The sequence below is a fragment of the Pinus tabuliformis genome, chromosome 6, assembly GCF_031772625.1.
Source record: "Pinus tabuliformis cultivar Carrire ecotype Pingquan chromosome 6, CPIR1, whole genome shotgun sequence".
NCBI lineage: Eukaryota > Viridiplantae > Streptophyta > Pinopsida > Pinales > Pinaceae > Pinus > Pinus tabuliformis.
The window spans coordinates 1311465721-1311487804 of NC_142292.1; the positions used below are offsets into that span (position 1 = coordinate 1311465721).

Here is a 22084-nt window from a genome sequence, read left to right on the forward strand (position 1 = left end):
GAAATACCTTCTCTTACATATGGATAAGAGGTCTACACCTACATAGTTACACTAGTTACCACCACGTTAACATATACAACGGTTCTAAGGAAAACATGTAGGATGAGATATGCCATTAGCACCCAAAAAATATCAATGGCATACAAATAAATAAGCATCTCATTCCCAAAACTTTTGATAAAATGTGTGGGCCTCCGATATAGGTTTATATAAACATGCCTTCCCAATCGTGTTCGGATGGTTTAATGGTTTTCGTGATTTAAACTGACTGAACTCGGCTTCAAAGGCCCCGTTAAACAGTTCGCCTAGGGTTTTTGGCCCGGACGAGGTTCGTAACCCAGACCTACTGTTCTGCTTACATGACTTCTCGGGAAGGCCCTGAACGGGTATTGGCTAATCTGACTGTATTTATGTATATTTTCTTCTTCAGCAAATAAATCGGAGTTCCGGTATATCGGTGGTAAAAGCTTGCCGCACAGAAAGAACCGAGATTTGCTTGAGATACGGTAAGGTTTTTACCCAGCCGTTATTTTCTTTTCTGTTATCTTTAATGTAATAATGGCGGATTCGAACTGGGTGTGAATTGGAGTGATTTTAGCTCTATGCAACAATCCGTGCGAATCTGCCTTTGATTAGTGGGGCAGCTTTTCTTCTAGAGTTTTTGTTATACTGGGTTTGCAGCTAGGGTTTATCGGCAGGTTTCATTAATTAAAGCGAATACAGCTTGAATTGATATTGTTATTTTAGGCTATTTAAAGTTAAAATAGCCTGGAAACTGATGTCCTGAACTCAAATTGAGCTGACTGCAATATAGTCTGCAGTAGAAATGTTTTGTACAAGTGACGTCGGAAGTGTTTGAATTTGGGTGTATTCATACAGATAGGTCTATGGTGCATTATTATTGATGTTTGTTTTAACCCGAATCCTTAGATAATGCAATCGACCTATTAGTTGGGATTGAGGTTATTCGGTGATTTGTTACAGGAGCTGGCTGTCTCTGAAGGATAATCGGAGATAGACTGTAATTGAAAGGGGATAAGCTTAACAGAGAAAGGTTGTCCGATTCGAGTCTAATAAAGCAAGCTTCGTCTCTCCTTGGAATTGGGTTGCTGCATTCGGGAGTTATTTTAGTGTAGCCGCAATAAGGTATTGTGGAATAGGTTATCCAGACAAGGAAGATGCATGGGCAGTGAATGGGCCGATTTGGAAACACGGAAGATTGCAATATTTGGGCAGTTGCAAAGAAATTTTGATTTAAAATGTTTGGGCCAGGAAGGAATAGTGCTCCTCAGTTCAGGCCTCGGCCTCCTGGACATCAACTTCCAGGGCCTCCAGGGCCACCACCACCTGGGATGATAAACATGAATCGACCGTTTCAGCAACATCCTGTAATGCATGGGGGACCTCCTCTCCATCCTCCTCCCTTTCCAGGTGGACAACAGCACCAGCAGCAACAGCAACAACATCATCATCCTGGATATGGACCTCCTCCAAGCATGGCGTCTAACGCAAACCATGCGATACTACCAGGCCCTCCTCCTGGACATATGCCCTCTGGGATGCCTCCAGGCCAGGTTTCACTTGCTCCACCTCTGAGGACATTGCCACCTGTTCCGTATCCAGCGGCACCACCAGCACCAATGCCCTTTATGGTTCCTCCACCGCCTTTGCCCAGAGGGCCTCCTCTTCCTGGAGGGCTGAGTGGATCTACTCCAGTTCCACCTCCATCATTTACTACGTTCCCACAAAATCCTCTTGGAGATGCCCCTGTACCGCCTCTGCCTCCTCCTCCACCTCCTCCACCACCCCCCTCATCTCCGCCCCCATCACCACCTCCCCCCCCACCTGGATCACCAACGGAGACTTCGCCTGTCAGAATTGCGACTGGTTTGCCGCAGCCACTGTCCCCAATCTCATCTTCTCTCCCTGCACTTCCAACAAAGCCTAGTGACGAAGAACTGGTTCGCAATATCGAACTTTTATCACAGTTTGTTGTTAAGAATGGACCGGAGTTTGAGAATATGGCCCGAGCTAAAGAAGCTGGCAATCCAAAGTTTGCATTTTTGTTTGGTGGAGAGCCTGGCAGTGATGCTTGGATTGGATTTGAATACTTCAAGTGGTCAAAGATGCAATTTGAGTTAGAGTTGAAGAGACAACAAGAAGCTAAGCAGCTTGCTGATAAATCCGTTCCATCTGAGCCTACTCAGCAGCTTGCAGAGACTTCTTCTTTTCCACCGGAGCCTGCTCCGAAGCTTGCAAATGCTTCGTTTCCATCTGAGCCTACTCAGCAGCGTGCACAGTTAGATATTGCTTTGGAAGGGGCTGCAAAATCTCCGCCAGGCTCAGACACAGACATGGAAGGTGAGTAAAGTTTTTTTAAACAATAGACGGAGCCCCACTTGGTCATCTGCTGTTTCGTGTACTGGTTCTTGTCAAATTTATTCTTTTTGATATGTATTTATATTCGAGATAATGCCCTATTTATAACTTATCATTTATTGTGTAATGGTTACCGAGGTCCTGTATAATATAGAATAACTAGCATAATCAGTTTCCAATATGGAGAGAGACAGCTAAAGTGGGCCAAATTATATTCCAAAGAAATAGTAACAGATATAGATAGAAATATGCTCTGCAAGTACATAGAAAGCAATTTTACATCATTTTGCTGGTGTAGAGGGATACACCTGCATCTATTATATCTCTTAAAATTTTGGTTCATATCCAATTGTGGGGTTTGGTGGGGAGTCATCTTCTTGTAAGAGTAGTATAAGGATAGGGGGCACTTTTCCTATTCCATTCAAGTAGAAATTTTTACCTTGTCAAATTCTATGCTGTAAAATTTGAGGATTATGCTGTCAGCATGAACACGAGGAATCATGAAGATATATATATGTTGGCCTCTTACTGAATGTACTCTTCACCAAGTCAACAAGGTTGATAATGTTTTGGTTATATGATCCAGTGTAGCAAACATCACAATTTTATTGTGAAAAAATCGCGAAATCATGATATTTTTTGCTGAATTTTGTCGATGTCTGCAACATTGATATGATCAATTACAGAATTACATAAATCCATGACAAGGTTCTGTTAAATCCTCTATTTCTGTGACTATTACCTATTTGTTTGTAACCTGTTGGGTTATTTACTGGTAAACTGAATTTAAGCCACCAGAAGCCACCAGCTTTTTACAGGTTGCTGGATATCCTAAATTCTAATAAGGAATATTCTTTCCTGAATTGCAGTAACATGCTCTCTTGCCATATTGCTGCTGTTGCTAAAATGAAGTTGTTTCTGTTGCATTGTGTTTGTTAATTGCAGGTTTCTTTGAGATTGATGCCTGTCCCTTTTTTCATTAAAGGATTTGTGCTTTCTGATCTTACTTTGACCTCCTTTTCTTGTTAAGGCTTCTCAGAATTGTGTGCTTGTGGGGGAATTTTCTTAGGTCTGGACCTTTGAATGTGGCTTTTCCATGGCAGGAGCATAGTGTGATATTGTGGGATTTTATTATTAGGATCATGACGCACTGGTCCCAAAGGACAAATTTACCTGGTGTCTTTCTGCTTTTAAATAGGCTATATTTTACATGAATACCATGGGCAAGACACAAAAACATGGGTTCTCACAATCCTGGAGCTCGAAAATTGCCAGTAACTTGACTGAGTCAAGTTCACCTGAATTACCTTAACGATCCAGCCCGTAAACTTGACTCAGAGAGATTAACTTGCTTCCACTCTTTTTCTGTTGAAGTCCATATAAAAAAGTTACCATCTACCGGAATATATGGTTAACTAGCTGCTGTATTCTTCAGTTATCTAAGAGACTTTTTCTCATACATGGTTCATCAACCATCTCATCTGAGATCTTGCATAGCCCCGCTCAAGCTAGGATACTAGTACACACCTGCCACCATGGTACCTATCCAAGTGGTCCATTCCACAACTTGATGACTCCACGTGCCATTGCACTACATGTATGCCTGATCAAAGTCTTAAGGCCTTACAACAATCCATGCTCTTGCGCAATATGTATGCCTGAACAATAGGTCTTACAACTTCTTGGGGAAATGCACTTGCCTTGGACCAAAACCCTTAGTCTGTTCACACACCACACATGTTATCATGCCATTGTGGCTCTCATCATATGCTGGCTCTTTCACTATTTTCAAACACCATTCATTCCATCTCCATTTTCTGGTCCATATGACCACTCTCTTGCTACATCTCTAGCTTCGCTGATCCATACCATGACCTGGCCTTTGACGTTGTCATCACTAAGCATTCTCTTTCTAACTTTCCTTTCATTGTTAAGTTCATCCTTCATAATGTGGATAATTGCCTTGATTCTCTCCCGTTCCTTACTCTGCCATATGACTCTCTCCTCTGCAAGTTCTCTCAGGTAACGGTCTACCTCTTTCTGTGGGGATTTTTGTGCATGTTCTAGCTCATGAACTAGATGACGAGCTTGGACAATCTCTTTTTTTCAGAGCTGAGATAATAGACACACTCGTAGTCTGTTGCTCTTTCGCAGTCTTGAAGTAGTTGTATACTCTGAAAACATAAGCTAAAGTCTTTCTATCCTTGGAGTCCCATTTTCTTGCCTTTCCAATCCAACATTTGAGATCATAGTAGGTTGTTGAACTGAATCAATCTCTAGAGAAGTGTCATGAGTTTGAGTGGAGGTTGAAAAACTAATTCATCCATCCTTTTGTCTTTCTAAAGCTCGATGAGAGTTTGACCCCATTGCTACAAATTTAGATGAATAATGACCCTCGTATCATCATCAACTCGTTGAAATGCCTTGATTCTCTCCTGTTCCTTACTCTGCCATATGACTCTCTCCTCTGCAAGTTCTCTCAGGTAACGGTCTACCTCTTTCTGTGGGGATTTTTGTGCATGTTCTAGCTCATGAACTAGATGACGAGCTTGGACAATCTCTTTTTTTCAGAGCTGAGATAATAGACACACTCGTAGTCTGTTGCTCTTTCGCAATCTTGAAGTAGTTGTATACTCTGAAAACATAAGCTAAAGTCTTTCTATCCTTGGAGTCCCATTTTCTTGCCTTTCCAATCCAACATTTGAGATCATAGTGGGTTGTTGAACTGAATCAATCTCTAGAGAAGTGTCATGAGTTTGAGTGGAGGTTGAAAAACTAATTCATCCATCCTTTTGTCTTTCTAAAGCTCGATGAGAGTTTGACCCCATTGCTACAAATTTAGATGAATAATGACCCTCGTATCATCATCAACTCGTTGAAATGCTCATTGGCCATTTTTGCAAACGTCGAATGCCATTGGAAATCAAAATAACCCTCTTATCTTGAATGCACTTTAAATCTCTCGGCTGCTGTTGTAGCTTACACATAATGATTGCCACCCTTTTTCTGGTTCACCCTCCATTAGATCCTATTGAGCTAAATATGATGCTAAGTGACTGTTTCAATGGCTCCCTTTGTAATGTGCCTGTATCCAAGATGTATATGTGTATAAACTCCATTTCGTTGACTTATATTGTTACTCCTACCTTTGGAAAAGGAAGTAACACCATAATTATCCAACTCATTGGTCAATGGAAGTCCAGGTTTTTGACAAGGTAGTCAGTTTTAACATATTCCATATTGCACACATACATTGCCCAAATCTATGACACTAACTGACTACTTCAATGATTTATGTGGTATGCCCATATCCAAAACGTCTGTGTGTGTAAGCTCCATTTTCTTCACTTTTCTTGTTGTTCATTTTCTTCAGTGAAAGGAAGGCGAATGCAAGTTCAGGTTTTCTACAAGGTGTTCAACATTTCAAGGGATTGCGCACTTACATTCCCCGAATCTTTGATGCCGAATGACAACATCATTGATCTCATCTTCACTGTGCCTTTACAAAATGGAATTAATTCAAGAACTACAAATTAATAGGAAATATAAAATGAAATATGATGTGAGTGAAGTTCAAATGGTAGAAAAGAACAAAAAACAGGAGGTTGGAGGTACTTGCACACCTGAAAGTGGATTTCACTTGCAAATTTGGGCATGGAGAAACTTCTCCGAGGAACTCAGTTGCTTATTTTTCTAAAGTATACATACATATTAACTCGTGTACATAGCGTCTAATGCCTAATAAAGGTGGTGTCGTTAGGTAGAGAACATGCCCTTTCCATTAGAAAGCTTTGTTCTCAAAGTTGAAAGACTAAAACAATAGTGCCTGAATGCAGCTAAACATAGACACGCCAAAAATGCAGTTGTGACTTACAAAAAAATAGAGTTCCAGAATATAAAAATTACTGTTTCTGTTGCTGAGCAGAAGACGTGATACAATTTCCATTTTGTGGGATGATATTGTTCCAATGTCTAAATGGGTAGAGGAGACTCACTCAACAGCGTTTGATCTGATCTTGATGATTTAGGGTGGATTTGTTTGGGTTTGGATCCACTTGTAGGAGCTCCAACCGGCATGGCAAGCACTGGCTCATGCCAAGGATCCCATTTCCAACAGTGCTGATGAGTTTGATGATTGATCATGTTGATAGTCATATGTAGTGGGCTAGTAGCGTGTTTTTTGGACTTTAGAGGCTATTTAGAGCTTTGTTGATTATGTATTTTGTTTCAAATATGTATTACGATAATCTGCCCATACATTGTATAATGAGCAGACATCGCAGTTTTTGTCTCCAAAAGTTTGGAATCTTGGCTTAAAATCTTAAAATATATATATTTTTCCTTAATTTTAATGTTATATGTAGTTTTTAGTATCTGTGTCATAAAACTCAAACTGGTCCAATTCCAAGCTGATTCTGAGGTGCCCTTATCCGGTTCCAGGTTTTAAAACATTTGTACATAGAGTGATGTCCAATAAAGGAGTTGTGGATAGGTATGCAACATCAACATATTTGAGAGGACACTCATTGATATAATATATACCAACAATCTAGCACCAATAATTTACTAACTGCAAAGAAGCTCCTATTCAAGGGGGTATATGTAGCACATATGGATCTCCTTATAGGCACCATCGAGTCTCTTAATGAGACAATTTCCCATCTGACTATCTTGTCCTTACATTTCTACCTTTGGAATTGCATTATAAATTTATTTGTGACAAACAACCTCCTTTTAGATGATCATAAGCTGAGTAACCTGATTTTCAGTAGCCTTCCACTTACTTCGGCAGTACATTTTGGGCATCTTTCTTAGGTAGTGTCCTTCAACACCAAAATGAACAGCTGATTTTTTTTTTTCTTTTTGTCTTATTGCTCTAATTTTGTTGTTGTTGTTGTAAGTAAGCATGTCTAAATTATATTTAATTGAGCCAAATTTACAGTATGTACAATCATGAGTTTCTTCTCTGCCTCAGAGCGAGGAAACCAGAGAGATGAGACAAGAGCCAAAAGGTCCTCAGTCTCCAAATTTGCACTCTTTGGCCAAGCAGCAACTGTGCTATTTGTTGGAAATTTCTGAAGCAAAAGGGTCTTCCAAAATACATTGATCGAAAGGAGAAGGAAAAACCGACCTGGGTCTGCTCAGGAGTCCGGCGGGTGACGAGAGCTGCTGTGAAGCCAGACCATAGTTTTAAAATTAGGGCGATATGACTTGGAATCTGCCTGGTTGACTGAGCCATACCCCTGCCCAGACTGACTAGGTCAATTATCCTGTTCAGCAGCCCGAGCCGGTCCGTTACCGAACCGGCTGATTTGGTCACCGATTTGGTAATGGACTGACCGAACTGACCGAGCCTGACTTAAGCCGACCGGTCTCGGCGGTGGGAAAAAAGGCGGGCTGGGTGGACTTGAAATCCCCTTTTTTATTTTGTTTAAATTATATCCTAGCCCCTCTACCCTTCTCCCACGCCTAAAAGGTGACCCAACCTCCTCATATTTCCTCACAACTATCTCATTGCATTTATGTGAGCATTTGTGAAGAGTTTGTGAGCAGTTGGAGTTGGTTTTTGGAGCAGCATTGGGGAGGTTCTTGGGCTTTCTTTGGAGCAGCATAGAGGAGTTGGTTTTTGGAGCAGCATTGGTTATGTGTTTTTGTTCTGATCTCTATATATTACATGTATTAGCCAATGCACGCAGTGCCATTTTGATATAATAGATATATTCATGAGCATGCTTTGATCAAGTGTTGTCTTCTCTCTATTATTCTAATGCTTTGAGTTTGGAAACATGAATGAAAATATTTAAAATTTTGATTTTTCATTAAAATTAAATATTTAATGTACTTTTTACAAAGACCGAGTCATTGAAATCAACTAGTCCAAGTCAATACTGAGTCGGAGTTGACCCTCGGCCGGTTCCGAGTCTGAGTCTGAGTCTGAGTTTTAAAACTATGAGCTGCTGTAGCCACCTTGTGCTGTCTTATTGCTCTAATTACTCTTGAAGGGATTATTTTTTAGCTGCCACCCGCATCTCTCTGGTTCCTGCTAAAAAGAGAGATGTGGGTATCTCTGGATTCAATTTTACATCTTTCCTTGTTATTTGTTGGAGTGATATTTTGATCACCTTTCGCAATGCTTATCCACAGAAAAAACGCATAATTTTAGTTTAAAAAGAACAGATTTAGATTTTCAAAATGTTGATACATCATTCCAGCAGTTTGCTTAAATCATGAGATGAACATCTAAAAAAAAGAACATTACTAAGATTGTGCTTATAGCTAAATAGCCACTTCAAATGGAAAGGTGAAGAAAATTGGATTATCACGGCCCTCTCTATACTTCTATTTCCTTCATAAAGATGCCTACAAAAGGGTTACTTGTAATCTTGATTTTTTACAGTAAAAAATATATTCAAATGCATGGCATTTATTTTGAAGTTTCTCTTTTCTGAATTGCAAATTGAATTTCAATAGGTTACCTAGCTAGCTACAATCGATTTCCAGCAGTCATTATGGTTAATAATTGTTTTAATTAAGTTTTTCATCAACACTCTCATCTTTGCAACTATTAGATTTGATTCTCCAACCACTGTAATGGATTTTCCATTACCTTGTGTCTCTGGTATCTCACACTCTCTTTATCGGCACGATACAAAAATAAAAATGGCCTGCTAAAAGGAACATACTTAGAAAAGCCATGTTAGTAAGTGTGATATTCTAAAATTCCAGAGATAGCAGCTTAAATGTAGGCATTTGGGGTTGGTCCTTCCTCAAGAAATCCCCTGAAGTGAAGTGTTCCTGGGAGCATTCCATAGATAGGTAGACAGATATTATAATGCATATACCTTCAAAAAATGGCAAAGAACACCAAATTCGTTGCTGAAGCAAATACTGTACTATTAAGAAGTTGAAAATGATTAATAGTATATTAGAGCATCAACCATCATTATATGTCTCAAGACTTTGTAACGAGATAGCATGAAATAGAGTAGGAAATGAAGTTAACCAGATACGGCAGCCATATAGCAGTTTTGAAGTTATAAACCAAATTGCAGGAAGAACAAACAATTCTATGACAAGCAGAACATGAAAAGCAGAAATGGTTCTGTCACGTGTTGTTTCCTCTTGCCATAAGCAACTTGCAAAATCTTAATTGGTGATGAGTAAAATTTGTCACTGACAAATGGAATGAAACTTTGATTTATGTATTCTGGATCCATCACATTAATTTATTTTTGCCAATTTTTTGAACCAGCCGATGCGGTTCATCATCAGGGCAATAGAAAATTGAAAAGGGATTAAGGCTTTTGTAAATAGGGTGTGGGGTTTATAAGGTCTTTCATTTAAAAAAATTAATAAAAACATTAGGTGTATTTCACCTGTATGGGCATTTTTTTCATCGGAGGTTGGGAGTACTCAGGAGTGTGCTTTTGGACAGGAAGGGGTGTAGGGATGAAGTCTTCCCTTCAATGCTGGTGTACTCTTGTAATTCACTGGAATATGAGGCAAAATAAGTTTTTTGAAGGATTTCAATAACCCTATTTCTGCATGATTGTACTAAGTGGTTTCTCTCATCGCGACTATCATTTGTAGCCTGGAAACGTATTTAAATTTTCCTTAAGTTTATAATTAGTTTGAAATCCTTTCAATCTTTTGTAATGCATTTCAATGAATGCGTATGACACAAGGACAAAGAAGGTATTTATCCTTTTGATTGCATACAAGATGGAAATATTTTTTTGCAATGACCAAAGTGGTCAATCAGAATGAACCTTTACACGTCTTACATATAGTGAAGGAGATCGTTTATCATGCTCATCAAACAATGACATTAGAAGATAATGAAGACTGCTGTAGCATGATTTTTTTATTATCAATAATTAATGTCAGGGTGAGAAAACATGTAGTCGGTATCTTTAGACCATTACTGCCCTCACTGGTCACTGAATGCCTTAAAATGATTCCAAGTGCTGCATACCTTTGGGGGAATTCAACTTCAATACCATTAAGCTTGCTTGCAACTCTGTCTCCCTCTGCTAGAATGTAACAATTTAACAATAAATTTTGTTGTTCTGGTATCCTCCACATTTGATCGGTCTACAAAGTTTTAACACGCGGAAGATACACTGGAATGGAAAACAATGGAGGCGGTACCAAGCAGTTCCCTGGAATAAAAACCATGACATGGATTTGTCGTGTCTTGCTATTGGGCGGCTCTGTGATGCTTGAATCCATGGAGTCACGATTTTGCCAAATTCAGACTTGCCTGTTACTTATTTAACTTATAAATTCGAAAGAGTTGCCTAAATAATTAGCTTAGTCTGCCATTTTGCAATTATCTAAGAGCTATTCTTTTAGCAGAATATAATTTATAGAATAAAATCCGCCAAAACTAATTAGTCTAGAATTATTCAGATGTTCTTGAACCTTGGATGAGAGGAGAAAACTCTGTGCCATTATTGTAATTAAGGCCCAAGGCATAGCTTACTTATGTGTAGTGGTCCCTGATGGACTGCCATTAAATAGGGTATCCCTTTTTTATGAAGACACTTACTAATTAATTTAAATAAAACATTTTTGTCTGTTTGTAATTTTTATACTTGTTCTGATATCTTATTTGTTGGATGTGGTTGAGATGGATCTGCCTATATAGGATCCATGATCTGGCAGGACCTGTGGCAGATCTGCTTGGTGATCTAAATCCCTAGCTTTTGCTTGTAAAATAGCCCCTGCCTTTTGTAGCAGTTTGCATCTTGGAATTTGTGAGTGGGATTTGGAGGGAAATATATTTTGAGATCTGATTTTTCTATGTTTCCGGTTCATTGGTTTTATTAGTCAACATAAAAACATAGATTTATGCTTTATTTTATAAGTTGTCTTAATGTTTGGATTCTGACTTTTCGAAAATTCCAGCGGTTCCGGATCTGAATTTGGATCTGTGCAACTTATATATATATATATTACACAACATAAAATGATAAAAATATAGATTTATGCTTCGTTTTATATGTTGTCTTCATGTTTGGATTCTGACTTTTCGAAAATTCCGGTGGATCTGTATCTGGAATCTGGATCTGTGCAACTTATAGCTAAATAACCAAATTTATGAGTATATATATATATATATATACACACACACACACACATACACACACATGACGTTTATATTTTGGTCCACTTGGATAATTGAAGCAGTAATTATACTGGTAAATATTGTAAAACATAAAGAGGCATGTTTATATCTTTTTAGCTTGTCTCAGAATCCTGCTGATATTTTATATTTGTATGCTGTTGCTGTCTGGAATTCCTGATGTTTAATCCCTAGTTTTCAGTTAATCAATAATGAATAATCTCTATGTTTGTCCTGTGTTGATGTGCTGTGCATATTTTACAGGAGTGTGTCATATATCTGAATTCAAGGGGCCTTCGGTAGAAGACCTTAGCCCAGTCCAATCTCAGCCGAAACAGTTACAAAATGTTCCAGAGGATGCTTTTGTTGAACACTCAATCCTAGCTGATAAAGGGCTATATGAGATGTCTGAAGGGCCTTGCATTCAAGATCTGAGTCCAGAACGGTATTCCCCAAATGAGTTTCCGAAGGCATCTGAGGCACCTTGCATAAAAGACATGAATCCTGTTCAATCTTTGCCAAATGAGTTTCAGCAAAGATCTGAGGGACTTTGTGTAGAAGATGTGAGCCCTGTCCGTTCCTCACCAGAAGAGCGTACATCTAGGAGACTTCTTGTAGAAGATTTGAGCCCAGTCCATTCCTCGTTGCAAAGTCTTCAGCAAATGTATGATGGACCATCTATAGAAGATCTCAGCCCAGTTCGATCGTCACCGAAAGAGCTTCATGATATATCTGAAGGACCCTATGTAGAAGATCTAAGTCCAGTTCTCAGCCCAGTTCGATCGTCACCGAAAGAGCTTCATGATATATCTGAAGGACCCTGTGTAGAAGATCTAAGTCCAGTTCTCAGCCCAGTTCGATCATCACCGAAAGAGCTTCATGATATATCTGAAGGACCCTGTGTAGAAGATCTAAGCCCAGTTCAATGCTCACAGAAAGAGCTTCCACAGATGGATGAGGAACTTTCTGTTGAAGATGCGAGCCCAGTTCAATCATTAGCTGAAGAGTGTCAACAAACATCTCTTACAAACATTGACAAGGAAGGGCACACATCCTCTGCCTCCAGGGAAGAACCATCTGCTGAATTGAATGCGGAGCAGGAAAGGGATTCTTCAATGGAAGAACCTTTTGAGTTGATTATAGGGAAGGAAGGGCTTTCCTCAATGAAAGAATCATTTGATACTGTTGCAGTTCAGGAAAGGGATTTATCAATGAAAGAACCAAATGAGGTGCTTCCAGAGGAGGAAAGGGATTCTTTGACAAAAGAACCATCTGAGGGGATTGCAGAGCAGGAAGGAGATGCATCTATGAAAGAAGCAATAGAGGTGATTGCAGAGAAGGAAGGAGATGCATCTATGAAAGAAGCAATAGAGGTGATTGCAGAGAAGGAAAGGTTTCCATCCATGAAAGAACCATTTGAGCTGATTGCAGAGCAGGAAAGGGATTCTTCAATGAAAGAGCCATTCGAGGTGAGATCTATGGGTCCCATCTGTGAAATTACAGGGGGAGTTTCTGAACATAATGAACAAATAGAAAAGAGTGAAGGTGCTGATAGAAGGGGAAGTAGTATGGCTGTAAGTGATATGGAAGGCAAGGAAATAGAAGCTGTTAAAGGTGAGGCCAGTGAGTCTTTCAAAGGTTTGTATGAATGTGTTCTACAAGAAAACAACAATATTAGTGAAGTTGATAATGCAAAGACAGGTACAGAAATGCCTATGGAGCATGAGCAAAAACTGCTGAATGTTGATGAATTCGGCAGACTAATAAGGGAAGGGGCAAGTGACAGTGAATCAGATGGTGCTCCCTATACTGGGAGAGAAAGGACCAGAAGTCCTTCCCGTGGAGACAGGAGGAGGAGGAGTCCCAGTCCGCGAAGGAGAAGGGGTAGAAGGAGCAGATCTCGCAGGTTTGATGCGAAAAAAACCTTTTAATAACCGACATTTGCTTATACCAGAGAAAGACATTATAGTTTCAGTTGACTAGATATTTGATTTATAATTCTATAGTGGTTGGCTAGGCAACACATGTAGTATTTGAAGTTTGCAAGCTGCTATAATTTTCTTTTGATGTGAATTTGTCTGTGTGCTCAAGTTTAGTGTTGTGCATTATAGGTGTCATATTAAAAAATTTTATTTACTGTAGAAATGTATGTGTACCGGTTGAATTGTGTTTAACATCCCCTCTCTATGTATCAGTTGGTCTCCCCGACGGCAAAGGAGCAGAAGCAGAACACCTCCAACTGATTTTAGACGTGGAGGTGAAGCAGAAGCAAGAAAAAGGAGGGGGGGTGCACCAGAATGTTATTATTTCAAGAGAGATGGTAGGTGCTTCAGAGGAGCATCTTGCAGATTTGTTCACCAGGAAGTCACTGTTGACAATATTAGCAAGTGGTCTGGTGGTGGACGGAGCAGAGAACAGAAAGAACTTGTGCGAAGTTCTCACACTGCAAAGGAAGTATCTACTACGATGGAGGAAAATAAGCCTGGGAGAATGTTTCCTGACAGACTTTGTAATGGGCAGGATACTGCTACTTTAAAAGAGAAAATAAGTGAACAGGGTAAACAATTAGAAGAGGTTTCTGTTGGTGAGAAGAGAATGCCAGGATGGGAAGCAAATCATGATTCATGTCTACCCGAATTGGATGCAAACCTTGATTCCCAACCGCCTCCCAATGCAAATTTGGATTCACAGTTGCATCTAATGCCTTCAGGAAAGGAAGATATACAATCTCCACCTCAAAACAGAGGAGACTTTCAGTCAGAGTCATTGCCAGTAGAAGATTCCCAATCACAGCCTTTGAAAATGGAAGAAATCCCTCCACTTGTCATGCCAATAGGGGATTCCCATTCTTTGCCTCCAACTGAAGATTCCACATCACAGTCACAACCCATGGAAGAAGATATTCCGATGCAGCCAACACATGTGGAAGATTTTAGAACACAGCCACTGCAGACTTCGGAAATGGAAGAAATCCCTCCACATGCCACGCCAACAGAGGATTTTGGTTCTTTGCCTCCACAAGCTGAAGATTTCAGATTGCAGCCACTACCCTCAGAGGATTTCAGATCACAGGCACTGCAAATGGAAGATTTCAGATCACAGCCATTGCAGCCTTCAAAAATGGAAGACATTTCTCCACATCCCTTGCCAACAGAGAATTTATCCTCTCTGCCTCCTCCTCCTCCTCTTCCTCCAGTTGAAGGTTTCAGATCACAGCCACTGCAAATGGAAGATTTCAGATCACAGCCTTTGCAGCCTTCAAAAATGGAAGAAATTTCTCCACATCCCTTGCCAATAGAGAATTTCTCCTCTTTGCCTCTTCCTCCTCCTCCTCCTCCTCCAGTTGAAGGTTTCAGATCACAGCCACCTCATGTTGAAGATTTCAGATCACAGCCACTACAGCCTTTGAAAATGGAAGAAATTCCTCCACAATCCTTGCCAATGAACGATATAAGATTGCAGCCACTGCATATGGAAAATTTCAGATCGGATTTCAAATCACAGCCACCACTACAAGTGGAAGATTTTAGATCTCAGCCCTCGACAACAGCAATGCCATTGGAAGATTTCCGATCCCAGATGTTTCAAAAGCCCCCAGCCATGGAAGACTTCAGAGGTTTGCCATTGCCAAATGCTTTGCCAATGGAAGACTTACGATCACGGCCTCCCCCGATGGAAGACTTACGATCTCGGCCCTTCCCAATGCAAGATTTGCATTCTCGGCCCTTTCCAATGGAAGATCACCATTCTCGACCCCCTCCAATGGAAGACTTCCGGCACCGGCCCCAGCTGGGTGAAGACTTCCAGCAACGTAACCTGCCTGGGGAAGACTTTCGGCACCATAACCTGTCAGGTGAAGACTTTCAGCACCGTAACCTACCAGGGGAAGACTTCCGGCACCGACACATGCCAATGGAGAGTTTCCCACCTAGGGCCAATTCGATGGAAGGATTTCAGTCTAGGCCACCACCAATGGAAGGATTCTCAGCTAGGCCACTGCCAATGGGAGGATTCTCAGCTAGGCCACCGCCAATGGAAGGATTCTCAGCTAGGCCACCGCCAATGGAAGGGTTCTCATCTAGGCCACTGCCAATGGAAGGGTTCTCAGCTAGGCCACCACCAATGGAAGGGTTCTCAGCTAGGCCACCGCCAATGGAAGGGTTCTCTGCTAGGCCATCGCCAATGGAAGGGTTCTCAGCTCGGCCACTGCCAATGGAAGGATTCTCAGCTTGGCCACGACCAATGGAAACATTTTCAGCGCGGCCACCACCAATGGAGTCATTCTCAACTCGGCCACCACCACTGGAAGGCTTCTCTGCAAGGCCATCACCAAGGGAAAGCTTCTCTGTGAGGCCATCGCCAATTGAAAGCTTCCCTGCTCGGCCATCACCTTTTGAAAGCTTGCAACCTCGACCCTTCTCTGTGGGAGGCTTCCAGTCACAGTCACTTATCAGGGAAGATGTGCACAGGGATAATTTTCAGAGTCACCTTCTGCCTAGACAAGATTTTCGTTCTCCACCATTGGTTCGGGATGATTTACGCCTACATACTACACTTCGGGAAGGTTTACATACTGAGCCGATACTTAGGCGTGATTTACGTGATCTGTTTAGAGATGATTCACGAGCTCCATTACTTCCCAGGGAAGAATTGCATACACATGTATTAAGGGAGGATTCACATGCACAGTCACTATCAAGAAGTCATTCACAAATGCAGGTGGATGGTTTTATGTCAAGTTCATTTCTTAAAGATGGCCTACGCAGTCAACATTTACCTAGAGAAGATCTTCGTTTTAGAGAAGATGATTTGCAATCTAGAGAAAACTTGCTTTCAAAGCCTTACTCTAGAGAAGATTTACACTTCCCTTCTGTTCCAAGAGATTTGTCTAGTCTACAGCAGCATGATCTAGTCAGACACCCTTCTTCTACACATTCAGCAATTTCAGGGAATATTTCTCTGCTGGAGAGGAATAATTTGCAAGGAAATCCACCTTTATCACGTCTAAATTTGGCGAACACTATTGATCATTCTCGTCCAGGATACTTCGGTGGATATCCACCTTCAAGTCTAAATAATTCATTTGGTTTGAATCACAACCCAGAATCTAAGACTGGATTTATTTCTAATTCATTGACCCGAGAACCAGATTTCAATGCAAGCACTTTCAACGCTAGAACAACTGATTTTTCACATCATGCCTCTGTTCGTTCAGAGAGCTCTTTGGAGCCATACAATTTACAGCAATTCTCTGGCAATGGGCAGGGTAGCCATATGTCAAGGCCGGTTACCATGCTGCCTCTTTCTCCACCGAATATTTCTAGGCCCGGAATGCAGCCATTTATTAAATCTCTTAGTTCAAATCCATCTTCTATTGCTGGAGAATGGCAATCTTACCCATATTCTCATCCAGGGGGGTCTTCCATGGCAGGCACGGTGTTGCCTCATCAGTCAGTCAGAGATGTTTCTGCTTCTGGAGACCAGTATGACCCTTTGTATGATAGTATTGAGCCTGCTTCTACTGGAGCCAATGAATCCTTGAAGAGATTGCTTGGCTCTACTAAAGAGAAGGATAATGATGCTAAGGTAGTGGTTGAGTCCTCAATTGGAAAATGATAGCCCCTTCAATCCTGGGAAGATCAGAATTGGTGGTGTTTCACGGCCTCTGGATGTGGAAGAAAACAACAAACATAAAGATGGTGCCACTTCTGCTTTTAAAGAAATTGAAGCTGAAAATGGTGTGGTGGCAGCTATGGATGCAGAGGGAGGTGCAGTAGAAAATGGAAGCCCTGGGCTTGAAGAAGGGAAAAACTGGAGTCCTGACCATCCATTAGAAGCAGCTGCTGGAGGTGTTGGGGAGATTGAAATTGACCAAGTGCAGGGAACTAGTAAGAGCAAGAAGAGTAAAGATAGTCGGTCGATGAAGCTTTTCAGGTCAGCACTTGCAGAATTTGTGAAAGAGGCACTTAAACCTTCATGGCGGGAAGGGCACATGAGCAAAGAAGCTTTCAAAACTATAGTGAAAAAAGCAGTTGATAAAGTTGCAGGTGCAATGCAAAACCATCAAATTCCCAAGTCGCGAGGGAGAATTGATCAGTATGTTGCATCATCTGAGCGGAAGCTCACAAAGCTTGTTCAGGTTAGATTTATTAGAGCAAACCATTGTTGTTAAGGTTAACACTTGTTGGGAGAAGTAATTGATATAATTGGTTTTACCTGTGCAGGGATATGTTGATAAATATGTGAGGGTTTGAATTAATGGCATCAAAAGAAGTTTCGTACAGATAAGGTAACGCTGTCTACAACATCAAGGAATGCATTTTCAGGGTAGCGTATGCCTGTTCATGGTAAGATAATGACTACCTTTGTCTTTGATTGCAGAGCATCTTTCAATTATCTAAAAGTGAGCTTGAGTCTGTAACAAAGAGCTGCAAGGAGCTTTCTTTGTGGATGCATAAGAGGCTACTTTTGTGCAAACATCTGTAAGGCACCCAAAAGATTCTATCATGTTGGAATGAGGTCTCATCTGAAAACCGTTGTTATAATCAACAATTACCTATGCTTATGCTATGTATGTTTTGATATCAATTTTAATGTACTCATTCCCCAGGGATGAAAAAGTCCCTTATTAGATGTTGTGCATGGGGTTGTTCCATGTGATGCTTTGCCAGAACAATTGGGTGCATGAAATCTGCTTTCTTTGCTTCTTTTTCTTGATCCATGCAGCTTTAAAGTCTCGGGATTATTTCATCTGATATATTTCTGTCCATATTTGTTAGTTTAGTTGGGTGATGGTGATGTACGAATGTATATTAATTCAACTATCCATTTTTCAATGATATATACATTGTTCTGCAAGCATCTTAGATTAATGATCAGAAGTCACATTTTATCGAAAAGGCTATTAGCAAGATGACTGCTCTTTTTTTAGTGAGATTCTTTCTGTAATATCAGGATTAGTTTTGTGACTTCTGCATTATCAGAGAGCTAATTTTTTAAAATATGAAGTCCTTTTCATTAGTTAAATTTCTCTGTGATAAAACTTAAAAGACCTTCATATGACTTGTATTCAAGGATTATTATGAGAATATCAGTTACATCCTTATGGTAGTTATAGGAATTGTAGTCAGATTTTAGAATTTCTTTGTTACTTAAATATCTGTGCTATAATACTTCAGAATGTTTTCTGATAGGTTTTCAAAGATCATTGTTCAATCAACCTTGTAATAATTCTAAGAACTCCTGTAACCTGTAGGGTTTTAGATATTGTTTTGGTAGTCTGTCCTTTTGGTTCTTACATCAACCAGTGCATTTAACTCAGATGCATTAAATCTTTATTTCAATACACATTGCTGAACCTGCTATCCTAAGTGAATGTATAGTTTTGCTGACATCTTTACTAAAATAATTCCAAACTTATAAGCATTACATTGGAAGAATGCATTAAATTTAAATCTCTGTGGAGATCAGAATGTAAACCTGCTTGTATGTTTTAATACTCACCAGCAAGTCATGATTCTGTCATTTTTTGTTAAGATGCCTTTGATGCGAACAAGAATTTGGTACCCACATACCAGAGTAGTGTAATAATAAGGTATTTTACCAACCAGAGTAGCAATGTGTTTGAAAACAGTTCATTGGCCATGACTAATGCACAAATATATATTTAAGACTGCCATGTTCTAGTCTTCTTCTTTCTATACCTAAATTTAATATGATGATAATAATTAGTTATACCCAAATAATAAGTGATTAACGTGATTGATGTGCAACTTACATATTAAAGACTGCCATGCATTAGGCATCATCAATCTATGTGTTGATAAATTCTATATTAATAATTAATATAATAATATTACCCAAATGTGAGATGTACATTTCTTTATACTATATAATGTGATAGTGCCAATGTGACAATCATGGTTGCCATTGTATGAACACCTTTTCAATTGTACACATTGTCATTTATAAATGTATCCATGACCAGTAAGATATACCCTTCCGTCAAGCATTGATGCTCTTTGTCTAATGGGAGTAGTTTGCATGACACTTGTTGGGGGTATATCACTACTATTTTTCCACCTTCAAGTTGGAAAATAATGAAATTTACATCCCCATCTATTGCGTGTAATGGACATACTTCTCATGGATGGAATAGGTATGCTTCTCTTGGATGCTTGAGATGAACTACATTGCAGTGGGCATATTTCTCAGTTATGGAACGAGTCCACTTCTCCAGCATGCTTGAAATGCACTATATTGGTTGTTTTTTTGGCAAATCTTCTCCCAATTCCTATTATAATAATCAGAAAATCTAAGGTTCTTGTGTTAATGATTAATCTGCATCTAGTATTAATATCACACTTTTTGGGCCAAGATGAGTGTTTTGAAATTTCAGATTTTGTGGGAGACAAGGCATAGCGTTTTTTATATCCTTTGTTATTAGGTTGTAATGGTGCTTGTTTGCACAGGCTGTAATAAAAGTATCTAAGTTATTGGTGCCTGTTGTAGGAGCTAGTGTGAGGGGAGGCTACTAAACATGATTTAGGTGGGGATGTGACAGAGGTACACTAGAAATATATATGAATGATTTAAACAGTAATGATACTAAAGTAGAGAACAAAATTACATTTGCAAAAGGACATTATTTGAAGTTCAAAATCTGATATTCAAAGTGTTAGATGTTGTAATGATGATTTCATTATTAATTCAAGTCTCTGTGTAATATATAACATTTATGTTAAATGTGATTATGGAATTAGGTGAGTGGATCCTAATGGGACTAGCAGAATTTGCTAGATATATAATATATATACAACACCACCTTATGTAATCTTACACAAATTGATATAATACATCTCTCATTCAGATTCTCTTGCTTATCTCTCGAATATTCTCCATAGCACATGGGACCAGAACGTGGTGATTGTGGAAAGTATTGTGTCAATTCCAAGATTGGCATGCGAGAGAATTTGGAGAAAAAAGAAACAAAATTGCAGAGTCAAAGAAGAACTTATACGGACAACCTGGAAGAAATTGTTATTTGTACCAAGAGGAAGAAATTGATCAATGTGACTGTTGACACAACATATTACTGATAAGCAGAAAGGCATATGGACCAACAACTAAGGAATCTGTACAGTGAATAGATTGTATGACTGGCTACATTGAATCCCCACAATGATTTAATTAAATTTTTAGAAATTTTAGAAGCAAAATTCATATGGTGACTTCGATCAATTGTATGGTAAGTTTAAATCTTCACGACATGGTTACAAACTTAATTATAATTTTAAAAATTTTCAGAATCAAAATTTTTATGGTGATTCTGATAAACTCTGGTGAATTAAATTTGGCATCTGAAATAACTGGACTGTAGCTCGGTAAATTTGCAGTTGTAGAATAGTGGCACAACAATTCGTATGGACTGCTCAATGAAGAATTGCACAACTTTGTCAAAATCGTACAATGGCTGCTAGTTATAGAACCGTTTAATGGCTCAAGAATTGTACGGTGTCCCAATCAAGTCAATGAATTCTAAGGTGGCTTGAATTTGTATAGACAACATTTGTAATAAAAAGATCTATGGTAGAAGGTGGTGCACAGATGATGGCAAAAGGTTATTTTATTACCCATATCAATCAGATTTTTTTAAGCAGTAATGAGTTTTTTAAATCAGATTTTTTGGAGTTATAAGTTTTTTAAAGGAAGCATAAGGGAAAAATGGTATTTTTTTGGTGCCTGGAAACAAAGTGGAACAAATTGTCTTATCACGAGTTTTGGGAAATCGTTATGTGCACAACTCCAAAAGCAAGATCCCTTGATTGATGATTATAAGAAGAAAAATAAAAATGTATTATTTTTAACCTTTTGCTTTGGAGGATAATATTCTTCCTCACATTCATGGTATTATCATTGTTCTTGAGGTTTGGACAAAGTTAAAGAATTTGTATGAAGTTTAAAATGAACTTCGAATTTTATTGTTGAGAAACAAATTAGCTAGTTTGAATAAGGTAACATTAAAGATTGTAGCAATATTATTGCCAAAGGATTGTGATGTAATGATATGTATAGGTTTGATGGAATTCTAAAGGAATAAGCCTTCTTGACATGCTTTACTTAAGAAAATCAATTGTGGCATGAATGATATGGTTATCGTAATTAGTTTTATTTGAAGTTGCTTCATAAACATAATCTAGCAAACGAATTGCTGAACATTGAAGAAAATAAAGGCATATGTGAAGCATGTCTTGTGGGGAAGCAACATCGATTCAAATTCGATAACAACAAAACTAGGGCAAATTAGGCATTTTTATTATTTGATATTGATGTTTGTGGTCCAAAATTTGATAACAACAAAACTAGGGCAAATTAGGTATTTCAATTATTTGATATTGATGTTTGTGGTCCAATGAAAACCTAATCTCTTGGGATTGAAAATGAAAGTGGTTAGCATGTTAATGTATTTTGGAGCGATAAAGGAGGTGAGTATTAATCAGATGCATTTTTTGATTAATCATGGTATTCAAAAACAAACATTTGTGGCCAGAACACTTCAACAAAATGGGGTAGCAAAGA

At 39.2% G+C, this 22084-nt stretch overlaps 1 protein-coding gene across 1 annotated transcript; it reads left to right on the forward strand.

Moving 5' to 3' along the window:
* The first annotated feature begins 222 nt into the window (after nucleotides 1-222).
* LOC149263433 (uncharacterized) lies at nucleotides 223-18239 on the forward strand. The gene is given in 7 exon segments (XM_089426283.1): nucleotides 223-506; nucleotides 985-2361; nucleotides 11771-13412; nucleotides 13702-17103; nucleotides 17105-17645; nucleotides 17731-17795; nucleotides 17888-18239. Coding segments are annotated over 5 exon segments (6717 nt in total). The 5' UTR covers nucleotides 223-506; nucleotides 985-1259; the 3' UTR covers nucleotides 17761-17795; nucleotides 17888-18239.
* The last annotated feature ends 3845 nt before the right edge of the window (nucleotides 18240-22084 follow it).